The sequence below is a fragment of the Tuber melanosporum genome (genome assembly GCF_000151645.1).
Source record: "Tuber melanosporum whole genome shotgun sequence assembly, scaffold_45, strain Mel28".
Classification (NCBI taxonomy): Eukaryota; Fungi; Ascomycota; class Pezizomycetes; order Pezizales; family Tuberaceae; genus Tuber; species Tuber melanosporum.
Window position 1 is genome coordinate 565,481 of NW_003299090.1, and position 19,385 is coordinate 584,865.

General features: G+C 48.5%; 5 protein-coding genes; 1 reads left to right on the forward strand and 4 right to left on the reverse strand.

The window, feature by feature from the left end:
* Window positions 1-1,238: 1,238 nt before the first annotated feature.
* On the reverse strand, window positions 1,239-2,821 carry GSTUM_00008362001 (uncharacterized protein). XM_002840007.2 has 1 exon: window positions 1,239-2,821. Exon 1 carries the CDS (start codon window positions 2,751-2,753, stop codon window positions 1,695-1,697), a length of 1,059 nt encoding a protein of 352 aa, XP_002840053.1. The 5' UTR covers window positions 2,754-2,821; the 3' UTR covers window positions 1,239-1,694.
* Window positions 2,822-3,553: 732 nt separating this feature from the next.
* On the reverse strand, window positions 3,554-4,821 carry GSTUM_00008363001 (uncharacterized protein; the record flags this gene model as incomplete). XM_002840008.2 has 1 exon in its annotated part: window positions 3,554-4,821. The coding sequence occupies exon 1, from the start codon at window positions 4,352-4,354 to the stop codon at window positions 3,554-3,556; it is 801 nt and encodes a 266-aa protein (XP_002840054.1). The 5' UTR covers window positions 4,355-4,821.
* Window positions 4,822-6,595: 1,774 nt separating this feature from the next.
* Window positions 6,596-9,109, forward strand: GSTUM_00008364001 (uncharacterized protein; the record flags this gene model as incomplete). XM_002840009.2 has 2 exons in its annotated part: window positions 6,596-7,345; window positions 7,442-9,109. Exons 1-2 carry the CDS (start codon window positions 7,250-7,252, stop codon window positions 9,107-9,109), a joined length of 1,764 nt encoding a protein of 587 aa, XP_002840055.1. The 5' UTR covers window positions 6,596-7,249.
* A 1,423-nt stretch (window positions 9,110-10,532) lies between these two features.
* GSTUM_00008366001 (uncharacterized protein) lies at window positions 10,533-11,674 on the reverse strand. XM_002840010.2 has 3 exons: window positions 11,394-11,674; window positions 10,950-11,312; window positions 10,533-10,884 (listed from the first exon to the last, which is right to left on the reverse strand). The coding sequence occupies exons 1-3, from the start codon at window positions 11,478-11,480 to the stop codon at window positions 10,846-10,848; spliced, it is 489 nt and encodes a 162-aa protein (XP_002840056.1). The 5' UTR covers window positions 11,481-11,674; the 3' UTR covers window positions 10,533-10,845.
* A 3,445-nt stretch (window positions 11,675-15,119) lies between these two features.
* On the reverse strand, window positions 15,120-17,212 carry GSTUM_00008367001 (uncharacterized protein). XM_002840011.2 has 3 exons: window positions 16,798-17,212; window positions 15,940-16,734; window positions 15,120-15,889 (listed from the first exon to the last, which is right to left on the reverse strand). The coding sequence occupies exons 1-3, from the start codon at window positions 17,046-17,048 to the stop codon at window positions 15,175-15,177; spliced, it is 1,761 nt and encodes a 586-aa protein (XP_002840057.1). The 5' UTR covers window positions 17,049-17,212; the 3' UTR covers window positions 15,120-15,174.
* Window positions 17,213-19,385: the final 2,173 nt, after the last annotated feature.

The window sequence follows — 19,385 nt, forward strand, 5'->3', positions numbered from 1 at the left end:
CCCTCGTCACGATTACAGAGTACACACTCAAGCTTCCATGCCAACCAGGATCCCAAGTCAACTCAAAAGTCACTGCGCACTATCTTCCTCAATACGATATCATATCTTTCACAGTATCGCACGGCAGCCCCCCATTGAAAACTCCAATACTTAACACCAACCCCAGCCATACCACCTCCTGCCCAAAAAAATGAAGCCAGGGGAGTTCAGCACCCGGTATTCTCACGTGGTCACCCACCGTAATACTAACCGGGCGATGCAACGCTTGTTTACCGCAGAGCGGACGGGATGCGAAACTTTCATTGCTCTATGGCCGAACACGTTTTCATCTTTCGAAAAATTGACTGAATTGGGGAGGGGAAGCACAGTGTATCACTCGGTGGTGAATTACTGGACGGGGGACAGGAGCTAGCCAACGATGGGAACTACCGTAAAGGGGTATGTTGCCACATTGACAATTCACGCTTCGAAGGAAGAGAACTGACGATTCGCGTGCTGTATCTTCTTCCGTCCGACCGAAACAATATCCACACACCCTACCAATACCGACACCACAGCCCGAACTCCAAACCCATGCCCCCCACCCGAACAAACTCTCGGCATCCACCCCCCCTCCCATGATAATAATAATATTATTATTATGATGCAAAAGCCTCCCCATCCCCCATCCATGTCACCAATAGCAGCGAAGACTAGTCCGACCTCTGATACCCGTTACAAGCTGAAAGCCACAACTACATTGACGAGCTTGCGTAAACGGTCTGACAGAATATTCCGCATCGATATCAATATCACGGTCACAGATTTAGCCGAGCGCGAGACGGTGCGGTGATACGGTGATGCTTCCGGAATATATATCAGGACCACCACTCTAGTCCTTCCCCAACCCAAGGGAACGGGAGCGGTAGAGTGTTAGAGTTAATGTGAATGGATCCCGTTTGCCTGTGTGTTTGTTCGGATATAATCTGTATGAGCAGGGGAGAGAGTATTGGCATGTATCACCCTGTAGGCATGGGATAGGATCTAATATTATTAATTATTATGATTAATTTTTATTATGAGTACCGGGTTCATCTGGTGCACTCGCTCGAATCATGTGTTGTCACTCGTGAGAGAATAATTCTTTCTGTTGTGAGAAATGTTGGATAGAACGATGATATGAGATATGAAGAAGTGATCGATTGCTTGAGAAACTTGAATGCTTAACACTTTCAAAGGGAAGAGCTGAAGACCCTGACTATCTACTGTTTTAGAGCAAGACTGTTTTAGAGCAAGACAAATAGCTTGAGCGAACAATAATAATAATAGAGAAAAGCGGTGTGTGAGAAAGGCAAGGAGGTATCTTCAATAGTCCAGGAGGTCTAGATGTGCCAACAGGTTTAATGCAAGGAGAAAGTATCAGTAGTAGGAGTAACACTGCAGTAGTGCGAGAAGTATGTTTCAACACTTTCAAGTAGTCCCGAAGACTTCTGAGCTTGTTGAGGCCGGGTCGGCGTAACAAGGATAATAAATTTATTGAATGAACAAACAATGTCACAACAATCACCCTTTTTTTTCCCCTCTAATCAGAAAAAAAGAGGGGGGGAAGGGAACCCGATAGAGTGATACCAACATTCTCGACCCACCACCACACCCGACCAACCATCTAACTCAATTACACTTCTCGCCCAATTAATTGGGTACGACAACCAATCCTAAACCACACTCCCTACCGGCCTCCCCACCAATTCCACCAGCCCCTCCACCATACTCTCCCTGGCAGGAACACTAGCAACCTTCTCCCCAGCAAGATAGCCCAACCAAAGTGCTAACCCAACCCTGTAATCCCGAATATCCCCCAGCATCATGGTCCCGCTTCCCAGCTTCCCGTCCCCCCTCCCCTGCGGATCATACCAGCACGTCATCCTCCCCTCTCCATTCCTAACCAATAACAAAGTCTTCTTCTTCGGCACGCTTCCACGCCCGCCAAACAGCCGCTTGAACTCATCTAATGCAGCAGCCCACCCGGGATCCTCGTACACACCACCCTGCTTGGCCCGGGCGGTAATACTGCGGACCCACCCGTCGCGGAGGTGCGAGAAGTCAGTGTTTCGGGTAGGAACTATCCGCAAAGCGGTGGAGATGTGAGAATTTTTCAGGAGCGTGGTGAAGATTCGTTCGCTGTGTTCTGGCGAGAGGAGGAGCGCGCGGAGAGAGTCTCTTTCGGAGGCGATAGTGCTAGTGGCCCCGCTAGGGGCAGCATATTGGAGGAGGTATGTTGATAGGGCAGGTAGGTCTGACGTCAACACGTACAACCCCACCACGTACACTTGAATCCCCAAAAAACTGACCGTGCGAATACCCAGTCCTACCAGTGTGTACTCTTTATCCTCGATCTCCAAATGCTTAGGAAAGTCCGGCACACTGGTGGTTCCGGAGGGGACTAGTTCTACCCCTGCACGCTTCTCCTCGTCCGTTGTCAGTATCACCGGGGCGCCGGGTTGTATAGGGGGGTGAGGGAGGGAGTCTAGCGACTGTTGGGGGGATTGTTTTGCTAGGACGTAGAGCGCTATCATTGATGTCACTGCACCAATGGTAAGGATTGTTTGGCGGTGCTTGGTGGCATGGAGTTCCTCGCGGCTGGGGGATGGGGGCCTGTGGAAGGGGGGTGGACGGCGCGGTGTGGGCTGCGGGAGGGTTAGTGCACGGGTTTGGCGGAGGGTAGCCTGGACCGGCCGGCAGAGACGGCGGGGGAGAAGGCGGGCTGCAAACATTGCCGGCAGAGGTATGTGGGTGGGTGAATGAATGTGGTTCTGGCCCAGTCAAGACGCAAGAAAGGCGGGATGAGGTGGGACGTGAAAAACATCGTGGGGCCTTGGCGTACATCATACGATTGAGCCTCACACATAGCCAACTGGGTATGATACTCGGGCACTCAAGCCGGTAACACCCGTGTCGGCAAAGTTCTTGGAACACTTGATGTATCACAAAGTCTTGGCAGTCTTCCACCGGAGAATTGCAGAAGCTATTTACTAGGGGAAAATGTGAATATCCTCCACGGAACCCGACATTACCAGATTAAAAAAGATTTCCCGAAAAAGAGTCGTCCCTGCCTTTCTATCTAGGGTCGGGGTTGGCGTGGTACTTGAGGTGTTACGAGAACACTGCGAATGCGAGTGCACGGTGGGACGAGTACAGCACAGTGCGGGTGCGATGTCGCAGACTATCATAGCCTACTCGCACATGATACGAATATCTAGATCACTGAATTCTCTCTTGTTTGCCATGCCTATTAACTGTACTGTTATATAATTAATACATTCCCACCTCTCTGATCAATTGAGAAATTTACACCTGTGCCCCCCATTCCCTCTATTGATACCGGTATCGTCCAACAAAAGGTGAAAGCAATAGCAAAGAAAGGAAAAAAGAGAAAAGTATCAGCCAGAAAACAAAGCAAGCCCTAGTAAAGTAAAACTATGAAGGTAAAAGTGTAAGAATGAAAAACGGCATGCCGATTCCGGAACCTTGTGGCAAAACTGCCCACCCGTCGCAGTGACTCCACTGGCGCGTTCTATGCCGACTTCAGTAGCGCATCCAAACTATCAAATGTTCCCTGAATCTGCCGAACAACCTCCTTGCGCCTAGCCCTGACCTCCGGCTCGCCGCTCTCCACAGAATCTAACTTCAGAAGCTCACCCATCATAGTCTCTGTTAACCTCCTATGTGTTTCCTCTCTCTTATCCACATCTGCCGGGGGGCTTTGGAGGAAATTGTTTACCAACGGATGAATGTCTGCGACAATCCCCTCCCAGACCGCTTCGATTTGTTGGAACGGCGTCAGAGGGAGTCTCTTGACCTCTGGCTGGGGAGACGGAGTTGGTGAGGGCGGGAGAGGTGACGCAGGGCGTGTCTTCTTCTTGCTCCTCTTCTTTTTGCTCTTGGAAGGAGGAGCACCATCAACGGAGTCCACGGCAACCGCCGGCTCACTACCGGCAGGGGGAGCCGATGTAGCTTTCGATGCAACACAGAGAATCCTAGCAGCATGTCCGATTCCGAGAGATATCAAGGGAGCCGCATCATCCCTGAGAACTTTTCCTCCACAAGAAAGACTCACCCTGTCGGGCTCCACGCCAGTAAGTCTCACACATTGATCGCGAACCGCTCCAGTAGTAACGATCCCCGAAGTAATGGTACCGACAGGGTAAGAGACCATGTACTCCTTCATCCCATGCTTGATCATAACGTAGTCATCGCTCCTATCAGGATCTGGATTTTCATTACCGGATATCAGGGGGCCCTTGTGAACCTCACGGTCTGTGACGAGGTAGGCCTCCTCGGGAGGACCCTGCGGGCGGCCGAAAAAGCGACGCATGAATATGATGGTAGAGAAAAGGCCGAGCGAGACTAACAAGCGTGGTAGGATATCGGGTAAGGATCTGGGCGTGGAATGAGGAGAGAGTGAGAGCTGAAGTTCGGTGAATAGTCTGTCCAGGTTGCCAAAATAGGGAGAAAGCCGGTCTAGATAAGGATTTAGAAAATCCGCGTAGGGTACTGAGGGCGCCAGCTTGACTAATATGCGGGGACGAATTGTTGGACAAAAAATAATAGGCTGAGCTCCGAATGTGATCTCTGTGTGGCCAGGTATGTAGGCAGCGTCACGGGAAACGTTTGATGCGGTGTACTGCGCGAGAGGGCCGATGTGTGGGGATGATGATCGATGAAGTCAGAGCCAGAGCCTTGTGTGGTTTTCGAGAGAGAAAAGAAGCCTTGTTTCGATCCTGACGAAATCGGGAATTGATGTGTGTGTGGGGTGGAGAAGGGTGAAAAGGAGAGAATGTGAGCCGGTGGAATAGGGTAGAAGGGAGTTGCGGACAAGGCGTGTCTACAACTTGCCTCTCCTATTTGCTTCTCTCCCAAAAAATTAAATTAAGTCAAACCACCGGCCAGGTGGTTATGCCCTAACCCACAAACACTCCAGAACAATCCTCCTCCCTCTGCTCGAGTATGATACGTACAATATCATACTGGTGCAGGAAATTCAGATGGGAGGAGGAAGGCGAGCCGGAAAAAAAATATGTGGTGTTTATTAAAGAGCCTCCTGTTTTGTTTTAATTCACTCTTCTTCCTATTGATTCGATCTTCAGTCATCACCGGTAAATTTATGGCTGTCGCATCTCCCTAGAAAACGAAACATAGTGGCAAATTAAAGGTGACATATCCGTAGTTTGGTGTTTTCAATATAATCCCAATCCTCCGTCAAGTCAACAACCTCTTTACCCGATTCTTCAGTGTTGCGGGAACGAAAACAATAATATTATACTCTCCGACTAGTACCCATAAAGCCCTTATTAGACTTACCGGTATAATACTGGATTACTGGTTCTTCGCGCGAGCACCCACTGATCCTACCGGACCGGTACTCTTATGATAGTGCAGGTATTTATCACAGGGTTGCCCACTGCAAGTACAAGTACTAGTACAAGTATTATGTGACAATGAGATAAGGAAAAAAATTCACCCGATGAACCCAACACAAACCTGGACAAGTAGCTTATTGCCGTTTACAGTAAAACTTCCGATATAGTGGGTCAAATTCGCTTAACCGGTATCCTAGTGTACGGTCCGCGTGTAAATTCAAACTCGAGTAAATTGCGGGCCCGCCGAGTGAATGAGAGTGAACAAGATTCGGGATAGTAGACGGGATACGGTGGGTAGGCATCGACTCCTTCACCACTCCTCCTCCTTTCCCAGGACACGATCACGAGGTGCTCCGGTACCGGTATTCCCTGCTCATCCCATCAAAACCTCGAGGAATCACGACAGCTCCAGAATCCGTCATGAGGCTGACGCCGTTGAACTGAAACCAAACGTTGACGGTTATCCTGCTTACAGTACGGTACTCGTACACCCTACCGTACCGGTACCCTACTCCTTTTGGCGGGCATCATCTCGAAATATTGAATGGAATCCCTGGATTTCGCCCCCATTTTATTCAAACTTTCCTAATCAGTGCGAGAGTTTGTGCACGGATGTTCGTGTTTTCCCTTGAATTAAGTAAGCAGGATCCCTGACAGCAGTCAAGGTATTGGCTGAATACCGGTAGCTTCAGATGGTCACACAAGGGGACAGCATCGATTGGTGAAATTTGGGACCAACAGAGCCGACTCAGCGGAATACCGGTGCGGCAGTCAAAGACACTCGAACAAGCCAGGATGTGGTAGCCACGGCCCCATCCACCAGCAAGAGAGCTTCACTCCTTTCTTGGCTGTCGCTGCAGCTGAACCCTTTCCTCCAATCCGTTCCTCCGGCCTCTTCGCATCGTTGCCCCAAACCTGCAATTCGCCCACAGAGATCACTGGGTTGAACTATCATTTCGGCGTCTAGTGTGAATCCTACGTCCTGATCTCTTTTCTCGATTTGACTATCCGCACTAGAGGGTGTGGCCAGAGAGCGAGGAGAGGGTGATAAGTGAGGGAGGGGAAGGAAGAGAAAAAAAGGAAAGAAAGAAAAGGGAAAAGAACGAGCGATAGAGAAAGCGCGTTCGAAGACTGTGGAGAACCCGCATCTTGCTACTGCATCTGCCTCTTCTCATCCTATTGTCGCTGCTGGTTCGCCTCTTCCCTCCCCTAAACGAACAACATCCTCACCCTAGGGATCCTCCCTGAAGAGGGAAAAAAAGCCCCCCCCACTTGACTCGACTAGAGCTAGGGACCGACTGGCTGTTGTCACTATCACCTATTCACCTAATTGGAATCTGTTTCGTCGCCTCTCGTTTGAATTCTCTTCACTCGTTCACTCCATTTTCTTGGTCTTTTTTTCTTTCTTTTCTTCTCCCTTTTTTTTTCACTTCAACTCACGCCCCGCACCCTTGACTCCGCATCACCCACCATAGATTTTGTGTGGTCGCCGGTGTTTCCACTTCTCTTTTCTCTCGTATAATCCCTTCAAAGGTGTTGCACCGACCACCCGTTGAGATCCCGCTACGCCCACCGTTCCACTCGACAGCTTCATCCGGGGCTATCCAATTCTCATCCTTCCGCCTCCTCTCCGCGTCCGCCTCTCCCTCTTTTCTTTCCTTTCCTTTTATTTACTTTTTTCCCTTTTTTTTTTTGTTGCACTTCCTTTCGTTTGTTCCACCAGTTCTTCTATCTAGTGTTCTAGCCGATGATATAGTCAGCAGAAATCGGTCCTTCCAGCCTCCCCCCACGCCGTCCCGTCACCTCCCTTCTATTTTCTCCGCGAACCCTTTTTGAAATTCAGCAGCAATATGGCGGCGGTATCTACTGCCGCCCTTACACCGCCTTCCTCATCTCATGGCAGGTCAACTGGGGGAGACTGGAACTTCAGTGTTCCCATAGACGGGGTAAGAGAACAAAAGAAAGGGCTGCTGCACCTGCGTGTCGACGCGTCGCTCAATCCATGTCTGACGCTGAGCCTCGACTAACTTTCTTATTCATAGACCGATACTCCAGATCCTACTCTACGGGAACATCATCCAAACACTTCAATGCTTCATCGTAGCGCTGCGGAAGGTCGGACATCGAAAGAGCTTCATCACGTGCAACATACCAAGAATGTCGCACCGATGGCAACAATTACACCAACCACCCCAAATGTGTACAGCCCTCAGCAAGAATACCAGTACTCCCTAGGAGATGAAAACTACCACGCCCACAGCGCAGTTCGGACTTCCGACCGTAATAGATCGGCGTCTCCGGAATATCTAGCTGCACCTCGGGCCCCGATGCTACAACGTCAGGACTCCACTGTTTCCTCAAACCATGACGGTGATTCGGTTTTCGATTTGTACGGAGGGAGACTCTCAACTGTCAGTGGTATGAGTGCTGGTTCATATGGACGGAGTAGCTCCGGGGAAGGACACCCTAGCTTTGTGAACGGCAACGGCGACCCTGCGGTGGACGAGGTGGAAGCAGATTCTTCTAACTGGATTCACAGCGATAAACTTGCCGAAATAGAAGCTGTTGGTTCAGGAAGTGGGATCAAAGCTAAGGGCAAGGATGAGGCGGACACTTCAAGGTGGATAGATAGGGACAAATTGGCCAAGATTGAGGACCAGGAACTCCAACAGGCGGGTATCCGCTCAAGGGCATCAAGTAATGGGACATATATGAGGGAAGAGGATGAATCATTCAGAGATGGAAAGAAGCAGCGAGTCGTTTCTCCGTCATCCATGGAAGATCGGTCGGAACAACTATACGATCCTGAGGGATTTAGCTTCGATTTTAGAACACCAGAGGAGCAGGCTGCAGACAACACCCCGATCCAAGCAATGCCTTCTCGCCAGTTTCGTAGGCATCCTTCTTATTCCCGGATACCGGTCCCGAAATCTTCACCTTGTCCCATACCCCAAGGCTACATAGAACGTAGCACTCCTCTCTTGCGGAACTCGCTCACGCCCAATAGATCCGAGGATGACAGAGCTAGCCTTTCAAGTACTTACCGTCGTGCTCGCAAGCGTTCCCATTCCGCTGGTTCGGCATTTCTCCTCGACGACCATGACCCAGCAACCCCAACACCGGGCCCCTTGTCTAATCCGAAGAACCCTAACCGATCACCCATGTCTCCTGGAAATCGGAGAACCTCTCGAACTCCTTCCCAGCTCCGGAAGGACCGGTCCCGTTCTAACCCTCAGCTTCACAATCGCCCGGGTACGTCTACATCACACGCAACACACGCAGGCGGCGCCGGATCACAAGCCTCAGGGGGCAAGCATCACCCCGAGGGCCCACCTCCCTGGTCTCTCCAAAGTTATAAGCCGGATCCAAGTTTGCCGCCGGATCAGCAGATTATACCCACTGTCGCCAAGCGTATGCAGCAGGAACAGTGGGAGAGAGACGGCGCATATGCCAGTGTTTATGACCGCGAGCTCAGACCTCTTAAGGTTCCCTCAGATCCAAATCTCGATAAGGAGAAGGGGAAGACAGGAGAAACGGATGAACCTGAGTGGCCATTAAAGAGCCCGGCCCTTCAACCCAAGCTGCCAGTGGGGAAGCCAAAGTCAGATGCTGGGTACAGGACAGTGCCTACGGTGAGTGCAAATTTGTTATTCTACTTTTTGCTTTTGATGCTGGTTTGGGGGGTATTAGAAGGGAAGGTTATTCTCTAGGTTGTTTTTAGATTCTCTCGGGAGAAACACCAATACAATTTCACATTAATAGCACCTTTTGGGGATGTAACGTTTGGAGCACTTTGGATTTGTCTTCGAAGCTAACCTGGTGGCTACCCGCAGGTCAACGGAGCATCGGGGTCAAACACGGTACCCAAAATCCAACAGATGCAACTGCAGCCGAACGACGTGGAGGGTGGCAGGGACAAGAAAAAGAAGAAAAGCTTGTGCTGTTGCGTCATATGCTAAATTTCTTCTCACAGACCTTTTTCCTTTTCCCTAGCTGTGGATCTTTGATACAAGAAAATCGACTCAAGAAACGACTCTTCGTTGTTTTCTCTCTCCTTGCCTCTTTGCCCTATCCTCTTCGTTTCTCCGTCATATCAAGAGCCATCCATTACTGGAACGATCGAATTCAGAGCTTGTGAAATTTTCATAAAAGGCTTTTTCTTTTTTTTTTCCTAGCGGTTTTTTATAATGTCATTGGGGCTTTTCTCTCTCTCGCTTTTCTTACTTTTCACAACTTAACGGGTGTATTGATGTTTTCGTTAGCTGGTTGCTGGAGCAAAGTTCGTTTTCAACCTTTTTATATATATATATCCTCAGTTCCCTATCGCTCTCCATATCAACTTATACCTCATTTGCTTTCTCCCACAAGAAAATCGGCGTGTGGGGTGGTAGGTAGGTGGTTTGGATGTTTTTTCATTTTGCGATTCCCAGAAGTTAGTTTTGCATTATATACCCCATCTACTTCATTGTACCTCTTTTCCTCCAAACTGCTCTACTGTTCCCCCCCCCCCCATCCATCTGTCCGCCCGGCCAAGCAATCAACCCTTTCCTTTCGTTTTCGTTTATTTATTTATTTTTTTCACTGTGTTTATCAAGGCTTTGCAGAGTGATTTGGAGGGCTGTTTGGCGGATCGCAATCTTTTTCTTTTGTGCGTATTGATTAGGAAGGCGGGGGTTGTAATATAGTTTTTGGGAAAGGAGGGGGGTTGACAAATCCGTTGATTGATTGATTGGGCCGGTTGGAGGAGGGTGTGCATTGGTGGTGGTGGTGGCTGATAGTGATGTCGGCGGTGGGCAAATTAGTGAAGTGGCGCTGTCTTTTTTTTTTTTTACCACAAATGGAAGATAGTTTGTCACAGATTTTTACGAGTGATTTGTTGTGATACTGGCGGGGTGGATGTGGTTGGCTGAGGGTAAGCCAAAGCACCGTATTCTATATACATACGGTATAGTAGAAAAGTTGGCGGAGCGGGTCAGGTTCTAACGATACGGTGATTCGAATTGTCGGGATTGGGTCAAGACAGGTATCATACTAGTGCTACCGAGTACCATAATAGTACTATTATGCTCGATAGATAGACTATGCGTGATGATAGTGATGATGATAACGATAGCGATGATGTTAGTAAATATGTGGTAGTGCATCGGATCATACTTGAATGATATAATAATGTCACAGTTTACCTTTTTACCACCATCACCACCATGTAAGTAGCCAACAGAACAAGAGAAGAAGAAAAAAGAAAAAAAGACGGCTTTTCTACCACCTCATCGCTATTGTGCTCAAACCCACAGAGACGTTCGGGAAATGATAAAGGAAGGGAAAAAACAAAAATAATAAAGAAATTCCCCAAGCAACGAAGCCAATCAACTAAGTAGAATAATGTACAGTAGAGTAGAGTAGACGGACGAATAGAAAAAACGAGTAACAACCCCCAATTACAGACTCAAGCCGGTAATGCCTCCGTCGAACTCTCACTCGGCAGCTACCAAAAATCAGCTCAGAGCCCACGCGGAAAAAAAAGAAGAAAGAAAGAAGAGCAAGACTCACCCCAGGATTCTGCGGCCTACTCCCCCCAGCTGTAACCCTATTCAACCCGATGCCGACCCCCTCGATAACCGCCAACAAGCACGCGCACCCAATAGCGCTATTCCTAGCTGCCTTGACGCCGCCGCGAACCGCGAGTGCCCCGCCGGTGAAGAATCCGGCGATGATGGCGTTGTAGGGGTCCTCCTTCTGCCGTACGCCCTTGACGGCGCAATCGAAAGAGGAGAACAGGCCGCCCCAGACGCCAAAGTTGCCGCCGAGGACGGGCGCGCGCGCTTTTATCGACGTGAGCGCCCCAATCGAGCGCTCACCGCTGGGCGAGTTCTTGAAGCCTTTCACGCCGTGCCAGATTGCGCCGCCGACGGCCTGGTTGATCGGTTAACTGTTAGTGTATGCATGTATGTAGGAATGCTTGGGAGGGAGGGAGAAGTGGGGGGGGGGAAGTACACCCATGGCAAAGGCGCCGCCAAAGTCGCTGAGAACTACCCACGGGCAGGGGTCCCGGGAGTGGTCTACTAAGTTGGATTGTCGCATTTTTTGGGTTTTGGGTTTTTATTGTTGGAGAAGGAAGGAAGGAAGGAAGGAGGGGTAAAGGGAAAATGAAAAAAGGGAAAAAAAGGATCGCTTGCGGGGGGCTCTTGTGTTGGTCTTGTTTATCTCAGGTATGGTTGTTGGGATGGGAAGGGGTGAAGTGAAGGAGTGAAAGTGAAGTCAAGTTTAAAGTTGTGATGAGGACGGAAAGGTTTTTTTTTTTTTTTTTTTTTTGCTCGGTGCCGGTCTGTACTTTACAGTACTTGCACCGTAGTGGGGGGGGGGAAATTGATAAGTCTTGGCAACACCTTATCGTCACGTGATTGATAAATCTCCAGCGATGTCGAGAGGTGAGGTTATGAGAAGCGAGTGCGGTTCTCACAGGCAATGAATGGGTGGTGTAGCGATTGCGTGTGTTGGTGTAGACTAGCGCTCGTATGATATTGGCCTAAGTCTGGGACATGCACCCGATCTTGGTGAGTAACATACAAGTATTACAAGTATATATGATACTCGAGTGTTTTAACACCGTGGTTGCTTCTTGCACATTCACACTTCGCTATTCACGAACCAACCCTCTGGTATTCCAGCCCCCCGGCTTCCACACAAACGGTTCCCGCCACGACACGCGGAATTTCTCCTAAAGCCTCATCATCGGACCACGGATCCTGAACTTTTGGCGTTTGTTGGGGCGAGGCGCGACTGTGTCATGCGGAATGTGAGCGGGGAGGAAGGGGACCAAATGTTTGACTGTGGACACGACCAGTATCCCTTCAAAGTGCCCTACTACCAGCCCTTCGAAACGCTTTCACTGACCCTTTCGTTCTCATCATTCAGTCAAACAAATTGTGATGGTCAAGTTTACAGTGTCCCAGTAGGCGTATCGGAAAACAGCTACTACCTAAAGAGCCCTTGCTGCTCTCTTGATATTAATGGGCACCGTCCCCGAGGTGCGAGGAGTGGTGTAGGAGCTTTACGAACACGGCTTTACAATTCACCTCCCTAATTCAGTGCCACATCCAAGAAATCTACAAAAATGGAGTAACCTTTTATATTACCTCTCTTTGTCGTGATCCATCGCATCAAATAAAATCTCCATCCTCTCCCTCATCTAAGACATCCCATCATATCTCACCATTCTCCAACTGTCGCCCGCTTTGATAGACCCATACACAACACCCCCCCCACCGTTGTCTTCCCCCATGTCCTTCATTGTGAGGAAACGCTGTTTCCTGCGTTCCCAAGAGAAACCCAGTGTCCGTAGCGGTCTGGGGCTGCCAACTAGACTGGGCTGGATGGCCGACCTTTAGCAGTCCGCCTGGTCCTGCGGCTTTTGAGGATGGCAGATTTTAGCAAGGAGCACGGGCCCGACAAAGTGAGGCACCCTTTTACAGTCCGAGAAGCAAGACTACGGGTGATAGTAGCAGACCGCAAAATTTCTCCCAAGCACTGTAGGGACCTGTGGGGATCCGAAGCTGGGGGATCTGCGGAGTACTGCGGGGGATCTATAAATTTCGTGAATCGGAAGCAAGGAAATAGAGAATCCATAACAGATATGGTACCACCATGCTGCCAGTTTCGGAATCTAACCCAATACATCTCCTTTCCTCTGCGCAAACGTAGATCTCGTCCACCCTGCCGTCGGAAACAAGGCAGTGTAATCGGGGGTGCATCACGAAAATCACAGGGTTGTTGACGTTTGCTTCCTTGAAGTCGTGATCCGCATCACTAGGGGGCATCTCTCAATTTCGAGCTGTCCCGCTAAGCTATTTACCGTAAACCTTCTCCTTGACCTGCGAGATGCCTTCATTCCTTCAGCAACGCACTTACCTTCCAATACTACTCCTATGTTACCGTAATCCAAGGTCGCTTATTAAGCAGGCGATAGCTGCCAGGAAGAATACCGCTAAGATATTACCAGGCGTTAATTCGGCCATTTCCATGCAAAACTTAAAATCAACCTGGCTCCTGCTCAAGTCAATATTTTCAAAATCCCTCCTGTTAAAGCTCTAGGGGGTGGCGAATTGAGCATACCGGCATTTTGCAGAAGATTCAAATGTGGGGGTTGTGGTTGTTCGGAAAAAGTTGTTGGGTTTACGTCGGTCCGGGCATGTTCGGATGTTGATTTGTAGTTGACCTGAACCATCCCCTACCGGTAGTTAGTCCTCCAACCTTCAAAAATTAGGCTCATAAGAGTATATACGGTAGCTTTGGTCACTCAGTGGTGTTTTTGGCTAATGGCCCTGAGGAGTTAATCGATCTTTCCTCAAGTGGCGGCACTATCGCCCTACCGGTATTCAACTCAAGCCTTGAATTGTCTTACATTACTCAGAGATTGAAGTAAAATCGAGCAAAACAGGCACAGGAACAAAGAATCTCGGGAACCGTGAAAACCTCATACCATGGAAAAAAAAGAAAGAAAAAAAAGGGCAGCGGAGAAAGTTAAAAATCTCGGAGTAGTCGCATCTCGACCATTGTGGAAAGCCAGCAGTTACAGTACTGCTACAGTATCATTAATAGACTTTTTCAAAAGTTCCAAATCCCTAATAACCCAATTTCCCCCCCCTTCAAACTTTGGAGACTCGGATATCCAAAGCAAAAAAAGAATCACCAGTTCCATGTTACGCCTGCCTGCCCGGCTGGTCTGGGTTCTTGGGGATTCTAATTTGCCCATCTTTTCTACAAAACTCAGTACTGTACTGTACCGGTACTCGTACAGTACTTGAATGCAACGACAGGGTTTCTTGGAGGATTCGATTTTTAGACTACTTCCATCTCCGAGTACGGTACTGTACAGTACTCGTACAAATTTATGTGGTCCTCTGTCCTACGAGATGTTGTAGGGGGGCGTGGTTAAGCGAGCGTTGTATGTGCAACACATCCTGAGCAGTTGAAGGTTGTGTAAAGGTTACGGATTTAGTCAGGAGTGGGTTGGGTTGGCTTGTATCATATTGATGATGTCTCCCACAAGGGGGATTATCGTCCGCATTCTTAGATTTTGAGGGAGAGAGCTTTACCTAAAAGCAGCAAAGCTTTCATCCCGCTGCCAGTTACCCGTAATGTATTGGCCAGGATTTCAGTCTTTTCACCCACTACCTAGATGCTACAATATAAGCTTCTGGTGAGGCTACTAGGACTACAAACCATACACTCTCTTCGTTTGCCCACCGTGCATCACAGTGGTAGTATCATAAGGGGATCAGGGGATGAGCGGATCCCTTCGTTTGTCGCTGGAGGCCGATTTCAAGCCAACCAACCCCAGCGGGTATCATATTATTCCCGGCTTTCTTACGGTCCTCGTCAAATTCTGCCGAGGACTTTTTTGTTTGTTTTGTTTTCGTCTGTCATGTTTGGTGGGGTTTTTGGGATTGTGGGAAGGAGAGGAAGAGAAAGCACCCGGTGCGGGGAGGATACTGTAGCGATAGTGGTGGATGAGGATGAGGGTGGAGAAGATGGGGTAAAAATATAGAATAAGAATTGGTATTTCTCGAGAGATACGGTACAGTAGTCACTTTGGCACGGTGTTTGAGTGAGTAGGGACGAGCGGTTCTACTGTGCGATACTGATTCCTGCCAAGTTACGGGAGCATTTCGGGCAATTGTGCACCCACAGTAACTCAGGGAGATACGAGATCGTGGGATATCAAAATTACCATCCGCCATAGGATAAGAGTATTCGCTACCACCGCCATATAAATCTACCTGACAGAGTGTCTATTTACCTTACTCCCGCTAATTTCCTCTACGGCACCCCCTCTCCCGGTGACGCCCTTCCCCGCTATAGAAGCCAAGCTCATTGGCCGTGCTGCCGACGGCCCTGCGGCATCCTCGGTAGCCGTGGTAGGCATCTTCTCTGAGATCCTCCCAAGTCCCAACACACTCCAGTATGTGTGCTCTCTCTTCTCCTTCGCCTCCTTCCCGAGCCCACCATCATCCCTTTCAAGATCAGTCTCGTAAACCACACGCACCGACACAGGAACCTGAACGAGCCTGTCATCTTCGGTGGCAAGCTCATTCCCGTCCTCGTCCAGTTCCCCCGGGAGTGGGAGTAGCGGTGGCACGATTTCTATAACTACGGTCGTCCAGTTCCTGCCCAGATCCCAGACGGTGCCGATCAACATTCCAGTTTTCCGCCCCTTCTTGATGGCGGTAGTTGGCGGGTTTGCGGTTGTCTGTAAGGCCTCGTCCCAGACGTCGGTGTTTGCGCCTACTTCGAAAGTCGGGCAGAGGATTGTTACGGTTGAGGGGTAGCTCCCTGGCGTTTTGGCCGGTGTGGCGAGGGTGACGTTTATGGGGTCGAATAAGGGGTTTGTGATTGTTAATAGGAATTGATGGGTTGAGAGGGGTGTGAGCGCAGCATAGTTGAACGCTGTTGGGTCTAAGCGGGAGATGGAGAGTGCTGGTATGTAATTCCTGTTGTAATCAGTATCTGATTTGAAGTGAGGAAGAGCTGGGGAACGAACATCGCCACAAGCTTTATTCTAAACCTAATCGTAGTAGGTTTCGACTCGGGCTTGACAAGGATATGCCGACAAGCTCTACATCTTTTGGACCTTTTCGTCCTCAGTAATGCTGCGAGAGGTTTAAGATCTTGGATGAATCTCGGTTGATGGTTCTGCGCAATCCTCTGCTCCTTGCTCGTCGTTCTAGAAAACCCAGCTTCTCTAATCTTCTCAACGAGCTCTTCCCCATCGTCCCCAATTTCCTTGACCGCATCCCACTCAGCCCATTCAAGTTTCCCTTTCCCGCCCATATTACTAAACCCCCCAATTCCCCGGCCGAAACTCCTACTCCGACTACCAGACCCAAGCCCAGAATACAGTCCCATAAGTCGTGACAACGCCCCGGGCGAACCACCGTACTCATCTGCCCCCGCCCCAGTCTTTTGTTGTGCGTAATGAGCTTTAAGCTTGATAAACCGCTCCTCGGGGCTCAATTCCCTCTTATCCTCCTCATCGTCCGGAGTAATAATAGTCGGAGCGCCCATGGAAGGGAAATAACCTTCGGAAGAGGCTGACAATGGGGAAAGTGGGGAGGTGAAAGACCCCGACGTGACTTTAGCAAGAGCAGGAGGCTTCAGCTTCTCGGCCAATTGCGCAGCGATAGACGTCGGTTTCTCAAACTCGATCCCCATCTCTGCTGATGACCAGAGGCAGTGGTTGCACAGGAGTATATACGGACCCGCCTGCCCCCCACCTGTGGGCGCCACGACCAGGGAGGCGAAACATATTGGACACGAGAAGCAATTCCGCGTACACCTATCACCATAAAAACCCCAATCAGCTCACCCCATCTCAAACCGTCCGCCCAGGGGGGGGTACCGGTTTCCGTCCGTCTTAACGGTAGAAGATGGTACCTCGAACAAGCAATTCGGACAAAAGAAGCAAACGATCTCGTCGTGCACGCAACGAGGGCATCGAATCTGCTTGCAATCCTCGCAGTATAGTAAATTCTCCAAGGGGAAGAGGGAGAAATTAGAACGGGGTGCTCGGGGGTCAAAGGTCTCCTCCTCCTCAGACTCGTCCGGATCTTCCTCTGGCGCTGCTGGGGCGCCGGGCTTGGTAGGGGACATGGGGGTTATGGCTATAGACTCGTCGCACGGACACGAGATGTGCACTGTGGGGAAACTGTATGTGGTGGAGCGCGGGGCCATGGTGGTGGTATCTGTACTGTCTGGTCTGTGCGGCCGTACCTGGAGCTCGTGAAGAGTTTAGTGTGGATTGGATTTGAATGTTATCAAAGCTTTGTATGATGGCAATGATACCAAGAAGCTCGCTTGAGGGTCTACACGCCAAGACAGTCCTATATGCTCAGTCAGATATCCCGTGATCACATGTACCACTGTAGCATGTTCCATCACAACAGGATTTTGCTTCTTCAACCAGGTATCTGAGAAGCACATCACCGAGCCGACAGCACGCAGGACAAATATTGCACAACAACAACAACAACAAGGTGAGTTTGTTTAATGTCACCTTATCTCTCTCACTGCCTAGGGCAGTGTAACGATCCCTTCTCAGATAGTTAGTGCTTTGCGACGGGGAACGATACTTCTCTTCCTGTCCTCTTCTCTCTTTGTCTTACGATAGCTTTAGGCCTCTGCCTACGTTACTGATAGTACAAGACCCTTGTCTTCTATCGGGAACGCCTATCGTAAGCTTTCTCTAACTCTTCTCCGTAAGGTGCCTTCCTTGGTGTAACGATAATGTGGCAATAAAGATAACGATCGTAAAGGTGTTTTATATTCGTTAAAGTAATAAGTAGGAAAAGTACTTAGAACAAAGAGTGAAGAACCTATCTTCCTCGGCCGCTTCGGCCTCCTTATATAGTGTTCTTCCCTCTTTTAATCATGTGACCTAAAGTGGTCACATGTGCAAAACCAAATCAAAACAAACTAGTCATGTGACCAAAGTGACCACATGCTCAAAACCCATGACCTTATAGCGAGGTCATGTGCGAAACTCATAAACCAATCATAACTCAATAAACAAGTCATATGACTCGACTGAGTCATATGCGCAAGGCTTACCCGCAAGGCACACTCGCAAGGCATACTCGTCAGGTGCATGTCCCATGACTCATATTTGAGCCATGTGCGAAAGCATCACAAATCCCACACATAACAAATCATATAACCCGAATGAGTTATATGCGCAAAACAATAACATACCTGTGACTCATAACCATGTGTCACGTGAAAACCTTTTCCATGCTAAGCCACGTTCGTGACAGGCAGTGGGGAGTGACTTTCACTAAATTGACGAGAAAGTGTAGCTGAGAATCCTGCTCAAGTTTATCATTAGCAAACAAGTGTTCAAGGCCTTGACCATTTCCTCTTACCATCTACGTAGACCGATTAGTACTACTCTGGTAAGTTTGGGGTTTTAGTATTATACAAACTGCATGCTAACATTGTGTCTCAGAGAAGCAACATTGATGGTAACAGCTACCATGATGACAGTTACCCCCATGATAGCAGTAGTGAGTGTGCAGCCTCAGAGTCTTCACATGTCACTTGGAAAGACTTTTTACAACTAGATAAGGTCTGCTTGGAAACTAGAATTCTGATACAGGATATTGTGCTAAAAGCTTTTAGGACATTTCCAACATCAAACTGAAGCTCGACTACATTACATATAACATGTTCGCAAGGTGCGAGACATGTTATCGGTAAGAGGTATGATAGTTAGCAGGTGACCTACTCTACCAGAGAGTAGGCAAGAGCTGAGAACTAAAAGAGGCTTCAAGGGTGTACTGAGAAAGCTATAAAGTAACCGTTCAACCAAGTATATTAAAATGCTGTCTGTTGAATTCTGCTGTTTCCCTCATGGAATCATGTAGTCTTTAAATATACAAATCTGTTCATGTCTTGCATGAATGAAACTATTCAAAGGTATCAAATGATACACTTTCGTAGAATAAATTAAGTATCAAATGATACTTAAAACATAATATAAAATAAAACCAAGTATCAAACAATACTTAAAACAAAACATAAAACAAAACCAAGTATTAGAGCGATACTTAAAACAAAACATAAAATAAAACCAAGTATTAAACGATACTTAAAACAAACCAAGTATTAAAGCAATACTTAAAACAAAACATAAAACAAAACATAAAACAAAACATAAAATAAAACATAAAAAAAAAAATAAAACAAAATATAAAACAAAACCAATAACCAACTACCAGTACCTGTAACATGTTCGCAAGGTGCTAATCACGTTATCGGTATTGAATACGATAGTTGGCAGGTGGCCTGCTCTTCCGGAGAGGAGGCGAGAGCTGAGAACTAAAGAAGGCTTCGAGGGTTTACTGAGAAACAATGAAGTAACCGTTCAACCAAGTATATTGAAATACTGTCTGTCGAAGTCTGCCTTTTCTGTCATAGAAACAGGCGGTCTTT